Source organism: Lithobates pipiens, unplaced genomic scaffold (genome assembly GCF_037356315.1).
Source record: "Lithobates pipiens isolate NorthernLeopardFrog02 unplaced genomic scaffold, aLitPip1_a1.2 Scaffold_18, whole genome shotgun sequence".
In the NCBI taxonomy this organism is placed as follows: Eukaryota; Metazoa; Chordata; class Amphibia; order Anura; family Ranidae; genus Lithobates; species Lithobates pipiens.
In genome coordinates, this window is record NW_027507758.1 from 626,590,179 (window position 1) to 626,608,082 (window position 17,904).

General features: G+C 43.2%; 1 protein-coding gene across 1 annotated transcript in view; it reads left to right on the top strand.

The window, feature by feature from the left end:
* Positions 1-17,904, top strand: part of LOC143986869 (uncharacterized) — a 133,286-nt gene that overhangs the window by 72,778 nt on the left and 42,604 nt on the right. The window contains 5 exon segments of the mRNA XM_077485276.1: positions 844-1,050; positions 1,164-1,305; positions 2,887-4,029; positions 4,201-4,339; positions 7,520-7,523. Coding sequence (XP_077341402.1) covers positions 844-1,050; positions 1,164-1,305; positions 2,887-4,029; positions 4,201-4,339; positions 7,520-7,523 — 1,635 coding nt within the window.

Below are 17,904 nucleotides of genomic sequence, written 5' to 3' on the forward strand. Positions count from 1 at the left end.
ATATATTCTGAGTGGAAACCTGAGAGATTCTAAAGTTGAGGGTAAAGAAGAGATAAGAGAGGAGGATGATGAGGATGGGGTGATGGAGGAGTGAGAGTTTCCAAAATAACACAAAGATCTGTACCAGGACACCATGGTGGAGTCATCCAACTACAGAAACCCACCAGAGAGATGTCCCCGTCCTCTGTATTCCCGGGATTCCACACAGGAAGGTCACACCATCCCTCCCCATCATCAGGTAGATTAGCCCTAAAAATTTCGACTCGCCCGCTTGCGTTTGGCGAGTGGAAATAAGCTGAGGGCAAGTGTGGGGCTCCTCCCAGGGATCGGCCAGGAAACTGTGTGAAAGGGAGAGGAGAGGAAGAAGAGAGCCGGTTCAAGAGATGGGACTTTGATTGACAGCAGCCAGCATTTCAGATCCAAGCTGTGTCACAGTGTGAGTTCCTCTCTCTGTGTGTTATCCGGTCAGCTCTCCTCCCTGTGATCTCTGTGCAGTGATAGTCTGCATTGATGGGCACTGATAAGGCTGCACTGTTATTCTGCACTGATGAGGCTGCACCGATGGGCACTAATAACCTTATTGTTGTTAATATTTCTTTTTGGAACTTAATTATTCATAAAACCTTTAACAGTGTCATTTCATGACATAATTTATGAGGGCGTTTTTAAGGGCGGGGCAGAATAGGGGCTGGGTGGGGCAACTGGTAGCGAGTAACTATTAAGGCCTGGCTAATAGCTCAGGACTTGAAAATTTAAGCCCCGGGGTAGATGATTGACAATTATTGGTAGATTTGATTTGTACACAACATGTTTGTTACAATGAATGTTTTATTATATATTTAGAGTGGAATCCTCAGGGATTATAATATTGTTGTTAAAGAAGAGTATAAAGAGGAGGATGAGGAGTATGGAGTGATGGAGGAGTTTTCAGATGGACACAAGGATATGATGGAGCCACCTAATACCAGGAACCCACCAGAGAGATATCCCCGTCCTCTGTATTCCTGGGATTCCACACAGGAAGGTCACACCATCCCTCATTGTTACAAGGTTAGTAAGATGGAGCCTATAGAACATGGACTCGTGGAGATGATATGTGATTGTTTTATGTGAACTCATAGTTTACAGGCAATATTTTTTTTTTTCACATTTTCTTGGTTTAGAGTGGAGATCCAATCGATATAGAATTTGAGGTTAACGCAGAAGAAGAAGAGAGGTATGTGAGGGATGATCAGCAGTCTATGGAGGAGGATGGAATAACGGGGACATTTATAGAGGAGGACACTACTACACCAATCAGCACAGGTGGGTCATTAACACTAAATACATTCCTCCACCCACACTGCTCACTGATTGGTCAAGAGTAGGGAAAGGACTGGGTAATATCTTCCTGTAATCCCCTGGTCACTTTACTGAGCTGTGTTCCCTGTCCTGTATTTCTCTTGGATAATCTTCTCTGTGCTGCAGACACAATTGATGTATCTAGACTGGATTTATGGGGTTCAGCTGGCAGCAAAATGTTACTGTTAGCATAGGTGTTACTAGACCTAAGCACCTGGAGTAGGTGCTTTCAGTCTTCTTCCCCATGCCTGAGTCTGGTAAGATCGCTGACAGAACAATTCTCCTGGGATTACTTGCTCTGTTGTCTGCTGGCTGTGCCGGGTGGAGGGATATTTCTGTATATTCTCAGACCCAAGTCACTGAGTGCAGTCTCAGGAGATGGGAGGCAGCGGTGTGGGACCTCTGCAACTTGTCTCATGTAAACATTGAAGCTTCCACTGATTACTGAATACAAATATTATTAATACTGAGCCTTACACTATATAATTTATGTTGTACATTACATCATTCTGATACTATATAGTCCTATCTGTTGTATCTTATACAATATGTTGTACATCACATAGTCCTGACTTCTGCTCTCTCCCCTCTACCCACTGCTCTATATACACATAATATGTATTCTCTTTGGTTACATCCATTTTCTACCAGCTGGACATTTTTTATCTAATGATTTGATTGCAGCACAGACTTTTACTTGTTGATAATAATGTGATAACATTGGCAAATGTTGGAACTTTAAACAGAAAGTGATAATGAGGGAGGAGTCAATAACCCAATGATGGGGGTCTTCAGGATCAGTCCAGTCTTCATCTTGGTTGTTCTCCCCCCATCCTCACTCTCTGACCTCTGGTGGGGCTCAGCCCCGCTGTTATTCATGACTAAATCATGGACTAAATAAGGAAGTGCAGGACTTCTTGTGTTGGGAAGATGGCAATGAGTGATAGAGGGGGAGGGGACACTCGTCCTATAATGAAAAGGTTTTTATTCCGCACTGATAGAATAATGTGATGAATATGGGAGCTTATTTTTTTCTATTAATTAGTGATTACCTTTATTGGCTCAAGCCCCTGAGATTTATTTTAAACCCTTTCTTTTGGGACTGTTCATCTTACTCACTGTACACAGATTGCTTGCTTGATTTACTCTTATTTATTTATTTTTCGCTTTGTACATGTCAGCACCACAGATGGTTAGAACTTGGCACTTTAAATAATGATGATCAATCAAAAAATCAAATAAATTTTTTTCACTATAGAACAGCGCCATTACCACTAAAACCGTTAGACACTCTTTTACTCATCCTATAATCCCCTCATCACTGTCACTCCTATAGAAGACAGTTCTCGTTGTTTCCTCACTCTCTGACTAAGGTCCATGAATAAAGAAATGATCTGGTAGGAGATCAGAGGACCCATTTACTAGTTACCTTGAGGGGGGAATTGTAAGATCCTCAGAGACAAAGCTGCCTGATGTGGGCGGAGTCCTGGTTTAGGGGAACCAATCAGCTCATGTGTAGTAATAATCTTTGTATTTCTATTTTAGTAGATGGACGGGAGATGAGGAAAACCTCAGAGGATTGTCTCACTTTGTCTCCAGACTGTAAAGTAGAAGATGAGGACATCACACAATATAGTCCAGGAGAAAACCCGACTACCTCAAATGTCCATCCGGCACCACACAGTGTAGATGGACCATCGTATTCCTCTTATCCTGAGGAACCTCAGACTGTGAGGGACGGTGCCATCCTTCCAACAGAGAAGAGGTTTTCCTGTACCGAATGCGGGAAGTGTTTCCATTTTAAATCCAATCTTAATGTGCATAAAAGAACTCACACAGGCGAGAAGCCGTATTCCTGTCATGAGTGCGGGAAATGTTTTTCACAGAAGTCCGATCTTTACACACATCAGAGATCTCACACCGGGGAGAAGCCGTATTCCTGTCCTGAGTGTGGGAAATGTTTTTCAGACAATTCTAATCTTTACAGACATCAGAGATTTCACACGGGGGAGAAGCCGTATTATTGTCCTGAATGCGGAAAACATTTTTCACGGAAGTTTGATCTTTACATACATCAGAGATCTCACACTGGGGAGAAGCCGTATTCCTGTCCTGAGTGTGGGAAATGTTTTTCACGGAAGTCCCATCTTTACATACATCAGAGATCTCACACCGGGGAGAAGCCGTATTCCTGTCCTGAGTGCAGGAAATGTTTTTCACAGAGGTCACATCTTTACACACATCAGAAAACTCACACAGGGGAGAAGCCGTTTTCCTGTTCTGAATGTGGGAAATTTTTTTCACAGAAGTGTGATCTTTACAGACATCAGAGATCTCACACTGGGGAGAAACCATATTCCTGTCCTGAGTGTGGAAGATGTTTTTCACAGAACTCCTATCTTTACAGACATCAGAGATCTCACACAGGCAGAAGTCACTTTCCTGTCCTGAGTGAGCCAACTCCTGAAGTCGTTACAGCTTCATCAGGCCCTTCAAATGAATCAGCTGGTGTAGGCCAGTCATCAAATTCCAATGCCAATCGTCCACATATGTTTGGTGGGAAAGGACGCAATCGCAGGGACAGTTCCTCCCATCAGAGGGGACGACATCCCAGTATGCGCACCCCAACCAATTCATACAGTGGTAGAGGCAATAATTTTAGTAGAAGGGGTGGTAGGGGGTCACTCTAGAGGTAATCATCAAGATATTATGATCATTCAGCCCCCTATGACAACCGCCTTCCAGTGACCACTTATAATAGATTCTCCCCACTTCGGGATTCCTATAATGAAGACCCATATTCATATATGGATGGTGACTATGACCATTCTCTTTATGGATATAATCAATCTAATCCAGATTCCCAAGTGAATCCGGTTTTTCATGAGGAACTGCAAGAAAGAAAAAGAGGTCCAGACCAAAGAGAGGTTCCCAAGGGGGAGGAGAGTTTAGAGGAAAAAGAAGGAGAACGTAATCAGTCAAGGAGTATTCAACCTCAGTAATAAGGAGTTATATAAAGAGGAACAACTCATTTTGGATAAGAGTCTTAAATTTTCCCCTCTGAAAAAATTGGACAAATTTAATACATTCATAGATATACATAAGTATATCCAAAAAAATATATCCAGCGTTATCTTATCTCAACTCCTTATAAGAATCCATCTAGAGCAGCCATTTCTGGGACAATGCATTCTGGATTATCGAATACGTCTCTCTTCAATCTACCAACCCAGATGGCTCCGGCCATTAATATTTTTAGGGATTTAGTTCTTAAAGATCTCACTAATTTACCTCTCAAACAAATTTATGGTAATTCCTTGTCTAACGCTGGCCTTCGGTCTTTATGTGAAAGGAAGGACTTTTGCCCCACCGACAAAGGTTGGGGGGATTGTAGTACTGGGTAAAGTTGACTATGAAAATGAGATGTATAGGATTTTGAGTGATCAAGATACCTACAGTGAGTTACCAAATAACTGATTTCTAATTTCAAAAAGGATCTAGTGAGTCTAATCACAAAGGGTTTTGAGCTACAAATTTTAAATAAAAAAGAAAAATCGTATCTTGTACCTATAGCACCCAGAATTCGTACAATATATTATTTACTGAAAATCCATAAGGATTAATTGCACCCCCCAGGACGCCCATGAGTGGCATTGATTCTGTCACTTCACGTATAGGTCGTTATATAGACTTTTTTTTCTCCAACCTTTGGTCTGAGGAACACCCTTGTACCTTAAAGATACCAGGGATACTATCAGATTGTTGGAGTCGGTGAACGTGCAGGGAGACTACATAATGGCCACGGCTGATGTGGCTTCCCTGTCTACATGCATACCCCACTAGTTGGGGATAGAGGCGGTTCAACATTTTTTATGTCAAGACCAATCACTTACTCAGTCCCAATGTAACTACATTATAGAGTTAATCAAGTTCGCCACTCAACACAACTACTTCTTGTTTCGATAACCGGTTCTATTTACAACAGAAGGGGATGGTGATAGGGGCAAAACAAATCACCCTTACCAATCTGTTTATGGCCAAATGGGAGCAGGATATCATCTATGCCCACAACAGACCTCAACTTGTTGTATGGGCTAGGTAAATCAACGACATCCTCCTCCTATGGGATGTTAGTTCTGAGTACTTGGCTCAATTTTTCACCTCTCTGAATGGGAATGATAGAGGTATCGTTATATCTTATGAATCCAGTCAGGATAAAGTACACTTTTTAGACCTGGAGATTGAAATCAGCGCTCGCCAGTTTAGGTTTAGTACATATTTTAAACCTACTGACCGCAATGGCTTCATCCCTATGGAGAGCTGTCACCATAGATTATGGTTAAGTTCAGTTCCAAGGAGTCAGTTCCTGCATCTATGCAGAAATTGTACCAATATTGATACCTTTAAAGCACAGGCCAGGATCTTGAGACAGAGATTTTTAGATAAGGGTTATGACCAAGCTGAGGTTGATTTAGAATTACACAATACTTCAGAAGTGGATAGATCATCTCTGTTGGTTGATGGACCTCGTCAAGATTCCAATGAGTCCTTTAAAAGGTCACTGGATACTTCATTCTCTGTCCAACATAGAGAAGTTAAATCCATCATTAGTAAACATTGTAATGTGCTAAAAAGTGATTGAGTTTTGAGCACTTTATTGCCGAACAGGCAAAAGTGATTTATAGGGGTGCTCCTTTTCTACGTAGTAAGATTTCCCGTAATATTATCAATCTGCCAGTTCGAGCTTATTTTTTTTTACAATCTGATTGGTTACTACCCCTGTAAGAAGTGTGGTGTATGTCATAATATATGTGGTAGACACACAACCAAGGAGTTTAAATCCACAACTATCAAACGTGTGTATCCTATTAAACGTTTCTGTACATGTGCTACAAAAAATGTTGTGTATTTGTTGACCTGCCTTTGTGGCAAACAGTACATTGTTCGGATGATACGTTCGTTTACAACAAGGGTTAATGAACACATAGCCAAAATTAAAAGTGGTAGTATTCAACATCGTGTACCCAGACATTACTGACAGCACTGTAACGGAGCTCCAAGAGGGACGAAATGTCTAATTATAGATAGGTACATCCCCCCATGGTGGGGTGGTGCCACCACTAGGGGGGGGTCTCTGGCCTTGAAACGTTTTGGATTTATGACTTACAGTCCCATTCTCCATTCGGCATGAATGTAGAATGGGACATTAACACCTTTATCAACAAGGCGTAATGTTACTTAAGGGCTGTTCAATATTCATGTATTTCTGGGTAATTTTTTTGATGTATTTAATGGATTGATGTTTTGATAATAAAATTATTAAAAAAATTATGAATAGTTCATTTTTTTATTTTCTTTAGTTTATGTATATGTAAGTTTGTTATTTAGGAATTCTGGGTTATTTAACATTCAATTGTCTAATATTTTTACCAATAGATGTATTTACTCAAACCAATACACGCGATGGTTCTGTCACACATATATGACCATCTACCCTGCGGTGGCTTTTAGTTAAAAGATCTTTTTAATTAATTTTCTAATTTGAATGTTGCATATTCGGATAGCGCTACTAACGCATTTTTACTTCTTTTTTCCCTTTAAGACAACAGTGTATTGTCACTACCATATGTAGTATAGGATTTTTGGTTATTGATGCAGCTGACACACAGGCTTTTCTCGCTATTTTAAAGTGAGGCTTGACCCACAGATGACCATAACATTTGGATTAATGGTGTGATGCTGTGCAGCATGATGTCTTAATGCTGGGTTACTTGACGCTCGCTGTTTAAAGCGAGGCTTGTTCCACATATGTCATTGCGGTTTTGTCCATTGGACATTGTGCACTTCACAATGAGGCTTGACCCGCAGTGCGAGTTTGACCAATAGGGTGTCATTCCGACTTCAGAGGCCGAATAGAACTAATTTCTCATATCGAGGCTTGAATTGCATGCGCTGTCGCCATTTTTTACAACTGGAAGTAACCATAGTTCAATCAATGCAACGCGAGAGCACCGCCGGTGGGTATTTCATTTTGGAGTCACATTTTCTATTTACAGCAATGACTGTGGCAGGCTCATACCCCAGATGATGTCTCTTTAGACGAAAACGCGGCGGGACGTGCTATGCTAACGTCATTTCGTGACTACCATTATCTTTATAATCGCTTTTATCTCTACAGAAATGTGAGTGTTCCTAATTTTTATTTAATAAATACTCTATTTATCAACAATATAGGAACCGTTTTTTATTTCTGGGTGTGATTATATGGGTATGATATGACCCACCCCTCTGTGAGAATCTTTATCCAGTAAGGACATTGGGAACTAGTTGAAGGAAGGAGTGAATGCCCTCTATTGGTGAGAGTGGCTACAGATGTCAAGTTCTTGATCGTTTGTGGAAGATTCACCACAAGCCTTGAGGACTCAGGGGGCATATGCCCTTTGGAGTCCATTAACTCTGGTAAGCCTTCTTATTGTCGGTGGTGGTCATTTTCCATACTTCCTCTCCTCACCCGTCTTCCCTCTGATGTTCCAATGGTGTCATCCAGTTGACTCCACATTCAACTGCCAGGATTAATCTATGGACCCTATCCTCTTTTGGTTTCACTTATATGTGTTTTTGTACACAATATTCATCTATTTTTCACTCATCACGTTGGTGGATTATTCATCATCTTTATATTTTATTAATATAAGAGTTATATGTATTAGCATATTTATTAGTTATACGGTCTATTTTAATTTAGGGACTGTTTTTTCTAGCGCTGCACATTCATTAGTTATTATTTGTTTGCAATTGTCTGTTTGCTGTGCTGGCTGCTGTTTATATATTTTTTGAGCAACAGCGCGGTGTTTCACTTCCACTGAGCGAGGGAACTGTTTCTCACGGAAGTCCTGTCTTCCTGTACATGAGAGATCTCACACGGGGAGGATCCACGTTCCTGCCCTGAGTGAGGGAATTGTTCCTCACTGAAATCCTGTCTTCTTGTACATCAGGAATCCCACACAACCCTCGAGGTGTATTAGTGCCTTGAGTGTGGGAAATGTCTTCTATATGAATGTTGCTGGACATCACAGCTCTCATGTGGGGAAGATGCACACCCTGATATACACCTCAGATATACTCCATGGCTGATCTTCATCATGTAAGAAACAGTTGATAAGGAGATCAGAGATCACCAAAGACATGGAGGAAGTGTTGTACCTACCGCGTTGGCCATTGATAGCAGTAGAAAAATAAAAACGTAGTCATTACCTTTCACTGGCTGAGTAAATTTTGTGGTGTAAGTTTTCAAACATTTAGAGGTCCTTTAAAAAAAAAAATGAATAAATGTGACCAGCATTCACCCAGCTGTGATGACTATTGGACATATTTGATTTCATAACGCAATTTCCTTTGCTCCATCTAGTGGCCATAATGCGGTATTCATATACATTTTCACTCAGCGCTAAGTAATACAAATCAAACCCCAGATTCAAGATCCTAACGTGAAAATCTTCCCTGGTAATAAACCTACCCTAACCTATCTATATATAAAGGCCAGTATGGTGGCCTGGATTTATGGGAGGAGCTCGGGGGGTATTTAAGCAGCCCGCTCGCCTGTGGTCTTATTAGTTCCTGTGCACAATATCCACCCTCCCATCCCCTTTTCAGGGCATTTAATAAATTCATTTCTCTCCACAATTTCTATTACTAATCTTGGGTATGCCCCCTTATTTGGTATACCGACCAGCAGACATTTGAGGTCCATTTCATATTGTAAGTCTTAGGGCTTCGATCATAAATATATATATATATATATATATATATATAATATAGCGAGAGAGAGAGAGAGAGAATGACAGAGAGAGAGAGCTTATTTCATATGGAGCTAATAAAGTTTACCCAAAACAACAGTTCATGTCAGAAATTATAATACATTGTGAGATATATCACAGCAAGTCGATACCCAGAATTCTTAGACACCCCTCAATACAATCAATACACAACATAAACTGATAGAATGTGTCCTTATTAGCACAATCCAGCCCACGTAATGTGTAATACCTTGTACATACGATCGCACATTCCGACAACAAAATCCATGGATTTTTCCTGCGGATGTTGGCTCAAACTTGTCTTGCATACACACGGTCACACAAATTTTGGCGGAAATTCCGAACGTCAAGAATGTGGTGACGTACAAAACGTACGATGAGCTGAGAAAGTTCAATAGCCAGTGCGGAACTTCTGCTTGATTCCAAGCATGTGTGGAATTTTGTGCATGGGAATTGTGTACACACGATCTGGAATTTCCGACAGCAGATTTTGTTGTCGGAAAATTTGAGATCCAGATCCGCCGGAAAATGTCCTATGGAGCCTACACATGGTCGAAATTTTCGACAACAAGCTCCCATCGAACATTTCCCATTGGAAAAACTGATCGTGTGTACGTGGCATTACTCTTCATGCACATGCACCAATCCATCTTCATATATTTGTGTTCACCACTGTGACTTGAATACTGGAGTGCAGCCCACCATCCACTGAAGGAGTTACCCTCACCAGCCAAATATGCCCAAAATGTGAGGATTTGGGCTAAAACAGCATAAGAATCGGGAATGGATGAATGAGCCGAGCACGGCTTCCCAGTATATCCTCCTGCGAGCCTCAGAACTCCACTTGATCTCCAGCTTCTGATTTCCCTCCAGGTATATGACTGCTCCGTCTCATCATATATACGACACAGATCTTCCCTAAAAAGGAATTAAACCCACAATAGTGTGATGATGTAAAAACCTTATTGCTTTTATTTATAAAATACACTCACACAAGAACCATGGCATATCCCAGCAAACACTGGAAATGCAGCGATCCTCTCTCCCTGTCCAGCGGTTATCAGTGTGTTTATACGGTTGTTATCATTGCACCAGCTGCCTCGATCACCACCACTCATCTCTGCTGGCCCATACATGTAATAAAATCATGCCCCTAATGCATTTGACAGGGCTTTTTCAAAGGGTGTGGCTACACATTTCAGAGCATGCGGACTTCTTTCTCAAGCCTAGGCCTAAGAAAGAAATGCACATGCTCTGAAATGTGTAGCCACGCCCAGTTATTCTCCGATCATTATGTCACTTCTGCTCGGTGGGCCGTTGCTTTCCTGCATAGTTCTGAGGCAAGCAGAGGGACCTGTCAGCACTGGCACTGTGTGGCTTACATTCATGACGGCTTACTTACCATTGTGATTCTGTGATAGGCCAACCGCTATCACATGGTACCCGGGCAAATCATAGCACCCTGTACCATGTAATTATCTGTTCCCAATCACAGCATCACAATAGTAAACAGGCTGTCATGAATGAAAGACATTCATGACAGTTAAAACTATTGCTTATAACAGTGATTATCAGTGTTATAAGCAATAACAGTGTAAAAAGAATCCTCGATTAATCCTCCAGAGTAGTACAAGGTCAAATATGATGACACTGTACTGCACTGGTGACACCCTGATCACCTCACACCAGTCATATGATGATGCTGTACTGCACTTGTGACACCCTGATCACTGCCCCACCAGTCATATGATGACGCTGTACCACACTGGCGACACATTAATCACCCCACACCAGTCATATGATGGCACTGTACTGCGCTGGTGACACCCTGATCACCTCACACCAGTCATATGATGGTGCTGTACTGCACTGGTGACACCCTGATCACATCCAAACCAGTCATATGATGGCACTGTACTGCACTGGTGACACCCTAATCACCTCACACCAGTCATACGATGGCACTGTACTGCACTGGTGACACCCTGATCACCTCACACCAGTCATATGATAGAGCTGTACTGCACTGGTGACACCCTGATCACCTCCACACCAGTCATATGATGGCACTGTACTGCACTGGGGACACCCTGATCACCTCCACACCAGTCATATGATGGCACTGTACTGCACTGGTGACACCCTGATCACCTCACACCAGTCATATGATAGAGCTGTACTGCACTGGTGAAACCCTGATTACCGCCACACCAGCCATTTGAAGATAACTGCACTCTGTGTACTGGGCTGTATATGACATACTCTTGACCACCTCCCCTTTTCTTTTTTTCACTATAGTTGCTGGTTGCTCAGTAGTCAGTATGTTATTGAAGATCTTCCTGAAGGTTGGCTTAGTGTAGGAAAGCAAACGTGATGGAAGAGTTCAATTTTTACCAATGATTGTGCTGAGTAGAGATGGGTTTGGGCATGTGCCTGATCCCACCGGGAAGCCGACACTAAACATGGCTAATCGCAGGCAGTGAGACATTTCTTGGTTTGCAGCTGCACAGATCGGGAAATGTCTCACTGCCTCTGATTAGCCGTGTGCAGTGTCAGCTTCCTGGCGGGATCAGACACATGGTATTTCAAACACGCCCAAGCCCATCTCTAGTGCTGAGGTTTGTATGTGTCTGTTCGACTCTCCCTTGTAGCACAGTCATTGAATTATATTTTGTGGATATAAAGACTGTGCAATATGTTACCATGTTGTAACGTACTTGTTGGTGAAGCCTGAATCATTGAGGAAGGCCAATCTTACAGCCCTGGCTCTGAAGTTTCTGGTAGGGTGACAGGAAGCACCTGTAAAGTCTCTTGCTGGCAGGTGCTGGTGTGCGTCAGGAATGCAGGTATAACAGGACAAGATGGCGGAGGAGCAGGAGCCAGTGAAAGATACATATAGACTGGTGTGGATGCAGGATAGGCACAAGGTAGAGTTGGACAGCCCATGTCAGCAGTAGAGATGGGCCGAAAACCGCCCACCAGAACATGCAAACTGGCAAAAAGTTCTAGCGAATATGCAAACTCTATTAAAGTCTATGGGACACGAACATGAAAAAAAGTGCTAATTTTTAATGCTGCGTACACGACCGGACTTTTTGACAGCAAAGGTCCGAAGGAACTAGTCCGTCGGACAATTCGATCTTGTGTGGGCTCCATCGGACCTTTGCTTGCCAAAAATCCGGCAGACTTTAGAAATAGAACATGTTTTACATTTTTCCACCAGAACTCCGCCGGACCGAGAAATCCGTTCCTGTGTGTGCTAGTCCGACGGACAAAAACCGACGCTAGGGCAACTATTGGCTACTGGCTATGAACTTCCTTATTCTAGTCCAGTCGTACGTCATCACGTTTGAATCTGTCGGACTTTGGTGTGATTGTGTGTGGTCAAGTCCGTTCATTCGGAAAGTCCATCGGAAAGACCGTCAGACCTAGTCCCTCGAAAAGTCCGGTCGTGTGTACGCGGCATTAGGCTTATATGCAAGTTATTACCATAAAAAGTGTATGGGGACCCGGGTCCTGCCCCAGGGGACATGTATCACATTTTAATAATGCTTAAAGTGAAATAATAAAAATGAAATATTCCTTTTAAATATTGTGCCTGGGGGGGTCGCCTTAGTCTGCCTGTAAAGTGGCGCACATCTGTGGGATGTGTAGAACAGTGTCACAGCAAAATTCTATTTTTAAAGGAAAAAATGTCATTTAAACTTGCTCGTGGCTGTTATGTATTGCCGGCTCCTGGAAATATAGATTCAAAAAAATGGTGTGGGTTCCCCCCTGTCCATACCAGGCCCCTGGGTCTGGTATGGATTTTAAAGGGGAACTCCATGCCAAAAAAAAAAAAAAATTGGTATGTGCCCCTCCAAAATCCATACCAGACCCTTATCCAAGCATGCAGCCTGGAAGACAGGAAAGTGGGATGAGCGAATGCCCCCCATCCTGAACTATACCAGGTCACATACCCTCAACATGAGGATTGTGCTTTGGGATCCCCCTTGTCCCCATGCTACCTGCAAAATGAACTTACGTTTGATTCGAACATCGGGACCATCCCTACTCCACATTAGTTAAAATCATTCCTTTTATTTGCTGAGAAATTTGCTATCAATAAAGGTTAAATTAGCAGTATAATAACTAGGAATTCCTATCCCTGTAAAGGACCATTGTAAGCTGGAGGTAAAAAAGTCCTTTAGTTAGATGGGAACTAGCTTTATGCCCCTTGTACACACGGTCAGACATTCCGAGGGAAAATGTCCGATCGGACCGTGTTGTCATATAATCCGACCGTGTGTGGGTTCCATCGGACTGTTTCCGTCGGAATATCCGACCGTCAACAGCTGGGCTATAAAATTTATAGCTGGGCTATAAAATTTTCCGACAACATGATCCGATTGGACTTTGTCCGATCGTTTGTAGAGAATTTACGATCGGACAAAGTGGTAGGCATGCTCAGATCAAATTCCTAGACCAAAGCTATTGGCTACTAGCCTGAACATAGTCCCGTCGTAACGAAATAACGTCATCACGTTCTGAACGATCGGATTTTCTTTGTCCGACCGTGTGTATGCAACACCAGTTTCGGACAAAATCCGTCGGACAAAATCCGACGGATTTGGTTGTCGGATTGTCCGACCATGTGTACAAGGGCTATCACTATGAACCATCTAGTTTTTATCCCTGTAAATGACCATTGTTAGCTGGAGGTATAAAGGTCCTTTGGCTGGTTGGGAATCCTTTAACAGGCCTGACCACTATGGAAAAAAAGGTCCTTTAGCTGGATAGAAACTAGTTCTCTCAGTGTGAGTTGGGTAGTTCCAATCCCTGTACAGGACCTGACCACTACGGCGCTAAAAGGTCCTTTATTTGGATAGGAACTAGCTCTCTCAGTATGAGTTGGCTAGTTCCAATCCCTGTACAGGACCTGACCAATAGGGGGTTAAAAGGTCCTTTAGCTGGATAGTTCCTATCCTTTAACAGGACCTGACCACTATGGGAAAAAGGTCCTTTAGCTGGATAGGAACTAGCTCTCTCACTGTGCGTTGGATAGTTCCTATCCCGATACAGGACCTGACCACTAGGGGGCAAAAGGCCCTTTAGTTGGATAGGAACTAGCTCACTCACACTGAGTAAGTTATTTCCTATTCTGAGAAAGGACAGGGTCCTTCTATTGGATAGGAACTAGTCGCAACCCTTCTATTACTTGCCACGTGAAACTTCCTCTCTTTGTTCCAGATGATTTCCTGTCTTTACCTGTCATCATTTCCTGTCTGTCTTCCAATGTTTGAGTAGAAGTCAGATCACCATCTCGTGGAGCCCAGAGGAATTGTAGCCCCGAGAAATGCCTCATGTGATTACAGCCTTGTCATTGCTTCCAAATGATGGACAGTCCCGGGATTTAGACCACTGTTCTGTCATGTCCTCATCTCACAGGTTCCATGACTCAGAGTGCAGAGTGTCAGTGAGGGGATGACGGCTGGAACATTCTCTGGGTCCCATCACCAGGCACTGCAATTATAGCACATTTTGGGGAGTAGAACTCCGACATCCGCAGAGAGGCAGCAGGTGTGTGTAATCAGGTAAGTACCACCACTGACCACCAATGCTGGGCTGGGGTTACACTTTATTCTCACTGACACCAACCATGGGACTTATTTTATCTCACTGACACCAACCATGGGACTTATTTTATCTCACTGACACCAACAATGGGACTTATTTTATCTCATTGACACCAATAACAGGGCTTATTTTATCACAGGGACACCAATGATGGGACTTATTTTATTTCACAGAAGCCAACAATGGGGCTGATTTTATCTCATTGACGCATGTTAAAGAGGGATTCCACCTACAAAAAAGATATTAAAAGCCAGCAGCTATAAATACTACAGCTGCTGACTTTTAATAAATAGACACTCACCTGTCCCGGGGACCAATCGATCGCTCGGGATCACTCGCCATTCTAGGTGAGGGAATCAGGAAGTGAAGCATTGTAGCTTCACTTCCTGGTTCCCTACTGTGCATGCGCGAGTCGCGTAGCGTACTAGGAATGGTCCGCGCTGTCTCTGGGACCCATGTGTGTCCCAGCAGACAGCGTGGTGGGACAGGAAATGGCATAGACTCCTGTGGGAGTCTATGCCCGGAAGTGGGTGCAAATACCTGTCTTAGACAGGTATCTGCACCCCCCTCCCCCCCGAAAGGTGCCAAATGTGACACCGGAGGGGGCGGGGAGGGTTCAGATGAGAGGAAGTTCCACTTTAGGGTGGATCCCCGCTTTAAGGAACCATCTCTACCGGCATCACTTTGTTTCTACCCACTAGTTGGGTTTTAGAGCATATTTTTGATAATTTGTTATCTTTTACAAGAATCTTGCTATATATTTTGTTGTGATTGCATCTTTTATCCATTTTTTCTTCTAATAAGTGTATACCTTTAAATATAACCAGTGACAGCTGGTGAAGTTTTAGGATGGGGGGGTGCCAGACCCCGCCCTTCCTTTTTGACCACTCCCACTTGGTGAAAAGGGGCGTGGTTTCAGCAAAATCGTGGGCATGGCTCTAAGGTGGTGTGGTTAGTGTCTGAGATGAACGAGGGAGAGAGGGATGGAGGGACAGCGGGGACAGACCCTACACAACAATAGAAATATGTGTATTCTAGAGAGTTTAACAATCAGCAGATAAAGATATTTCAAACACCTGGTGTTAGCACCATGGTTGTTATGGTGTCAGGATGATTGAAACGCATTATTTCTATTATAACATTGTAATATAAAATGAAATCATTCAACACCATCAATTGCAGCAGTATGTGTCATCACCAAATTGCAGCAGTATGTGTCACCATCAATTGCAGCAGCATGTGTCATCACCAAATTGCAGCAGCATGTGTCCCCATCAATTTGTAGCAGCATGTGTCCCCATCAATTGCAGTAGCATGTGTCACCATCAATTGCAGTAGCATGTGTCACCATCAATTGCAGTAGCATGTGTCACCATCAATTGCAGTAGCATGTGTCACCATCAATTGCAGCAGCATGTGTCACCATCAAATTGCACCAGCATGTGTCTCACCAAATTGCAGCAGCATGTGTCACCACCAAATTGCAGCAGCAGCATGTGTCACCACCAAATCGCAGCAGCATGCATCCCACCAAGTTGCAGCAGCATGTGTCCCACCAAGTTGCAGCAGCATGTGTCCCACCAAGTTGCAGCAGCATGTGTCACCAAGTTGCAGCAGCATGTGTCACCAAGTTAGAGCAGCATGTGTCACCAAGTTGCAGCAGCATGTTTCCCACCAAGTTGCAACAGAATGTGTCACCAAGTTGCAGCAGCCTCACATCAAACCCCCCTACTTACCTTGCAGTGTGTTGTCCTCTCCAGCGATGTCTCCTTATACTTCCTGGTTCCTCTCTCCTTGGCGCAATTGGAGAGAAAAAACAGGAAATTACATCATCTTAGATGTCAATCAAACCACCCGGCCGTAGCAATATATACTACGAATGGGCGGAAGCTACTCGGCGCTTCACAAAGCACCACAAGGCGGGCCAGACGCCCCCAAATGAAGCGCCACGTCTGCAATCTCGTGATTGCATAGACGTGGTGCTTCCCATAGGTGCAATGTAGCCGGCGTCGGACTGTGTCCAGCGTCCGAACACAGTGCACTTAAGGACTTTTTTTTTTAAAGGGCCAGCTTTAAAAAAAATATATATTTTTTTGTTTGTTTTTTTTACTTTTTTTTTTTTTTTTGACTGCTTGGAGGGGGTGGTGCCCAGGCGCTCCCTATGGATGGGCCACCCCTGAATATAACCCTATGTATTTCCAATTAATGGGTACCGAGATAGTCCTTCCATCATTTTTGGCGTTACTGGGCAATAAGATATGGAGTAGCTCCAGTTAACCTGTCCCTTTTCTCAAACTTTACTAGGATGATGGTACCCACCCCTATTTGATGTTTACATACCAAGTGAGGCATTACAAAAATGAATTACTGATACCAATGTTGGATGTCAAGGAAATAATGCCCAATGTGACTTGCTAACTGCAGTGATGTTCTTGAATGGTGGAGGAGGAATGAGGGGAAAGCTTACTCTGGGAGGATAAAACCAACAATGATACAGATATCCCAGCCTGCAATACTGCTGACCACCACTGGAGGGACACTCTCCACATTTATCTGGCTGGACCCAGGCAGATACAAATTTTCATACAATCAGAAGCAATCTAAGGAGTGTGGAGCAGACAAGTGATCCCCACACACTTCAGAGAATCCCCCAAGCGATCCTTCCATCTAGAATCCTTAATTGAAGGACACATGACTTAGGGCAGATTGGCTGAAGTGTGTGATGGGAGTGTTGTGCCGGGCAGTGATACACACACACATACAGATCCCTGTCTGCCAGATACAATCACTTCCACACACTGACAAAAATCTGCAGTAGGGAGGAGCGCCATGTCTGAACAGAAGATTGGATAAACACTGGCTCCTCCCACATTCTTCTGAACATCCAACATTTGGTGCAGACAGATGTGATGCCTTCTGGCTGTCATTGGTTTATAGGGAAGCAACGGCTGCCTGCAACAGCTGCATCCTTAGCAACCGCCTACTTCAACCCACCCATTCCCTTACATGACCATGTAGGCAAATGGGTTGGGCAAAGATCATGACATCGTTGTCTGAATATGGCCATATCTGGGCAATGATGTCACCAATATCCCCGCCCCTTCCTTTATATAGCTGATGACAGCTCAGG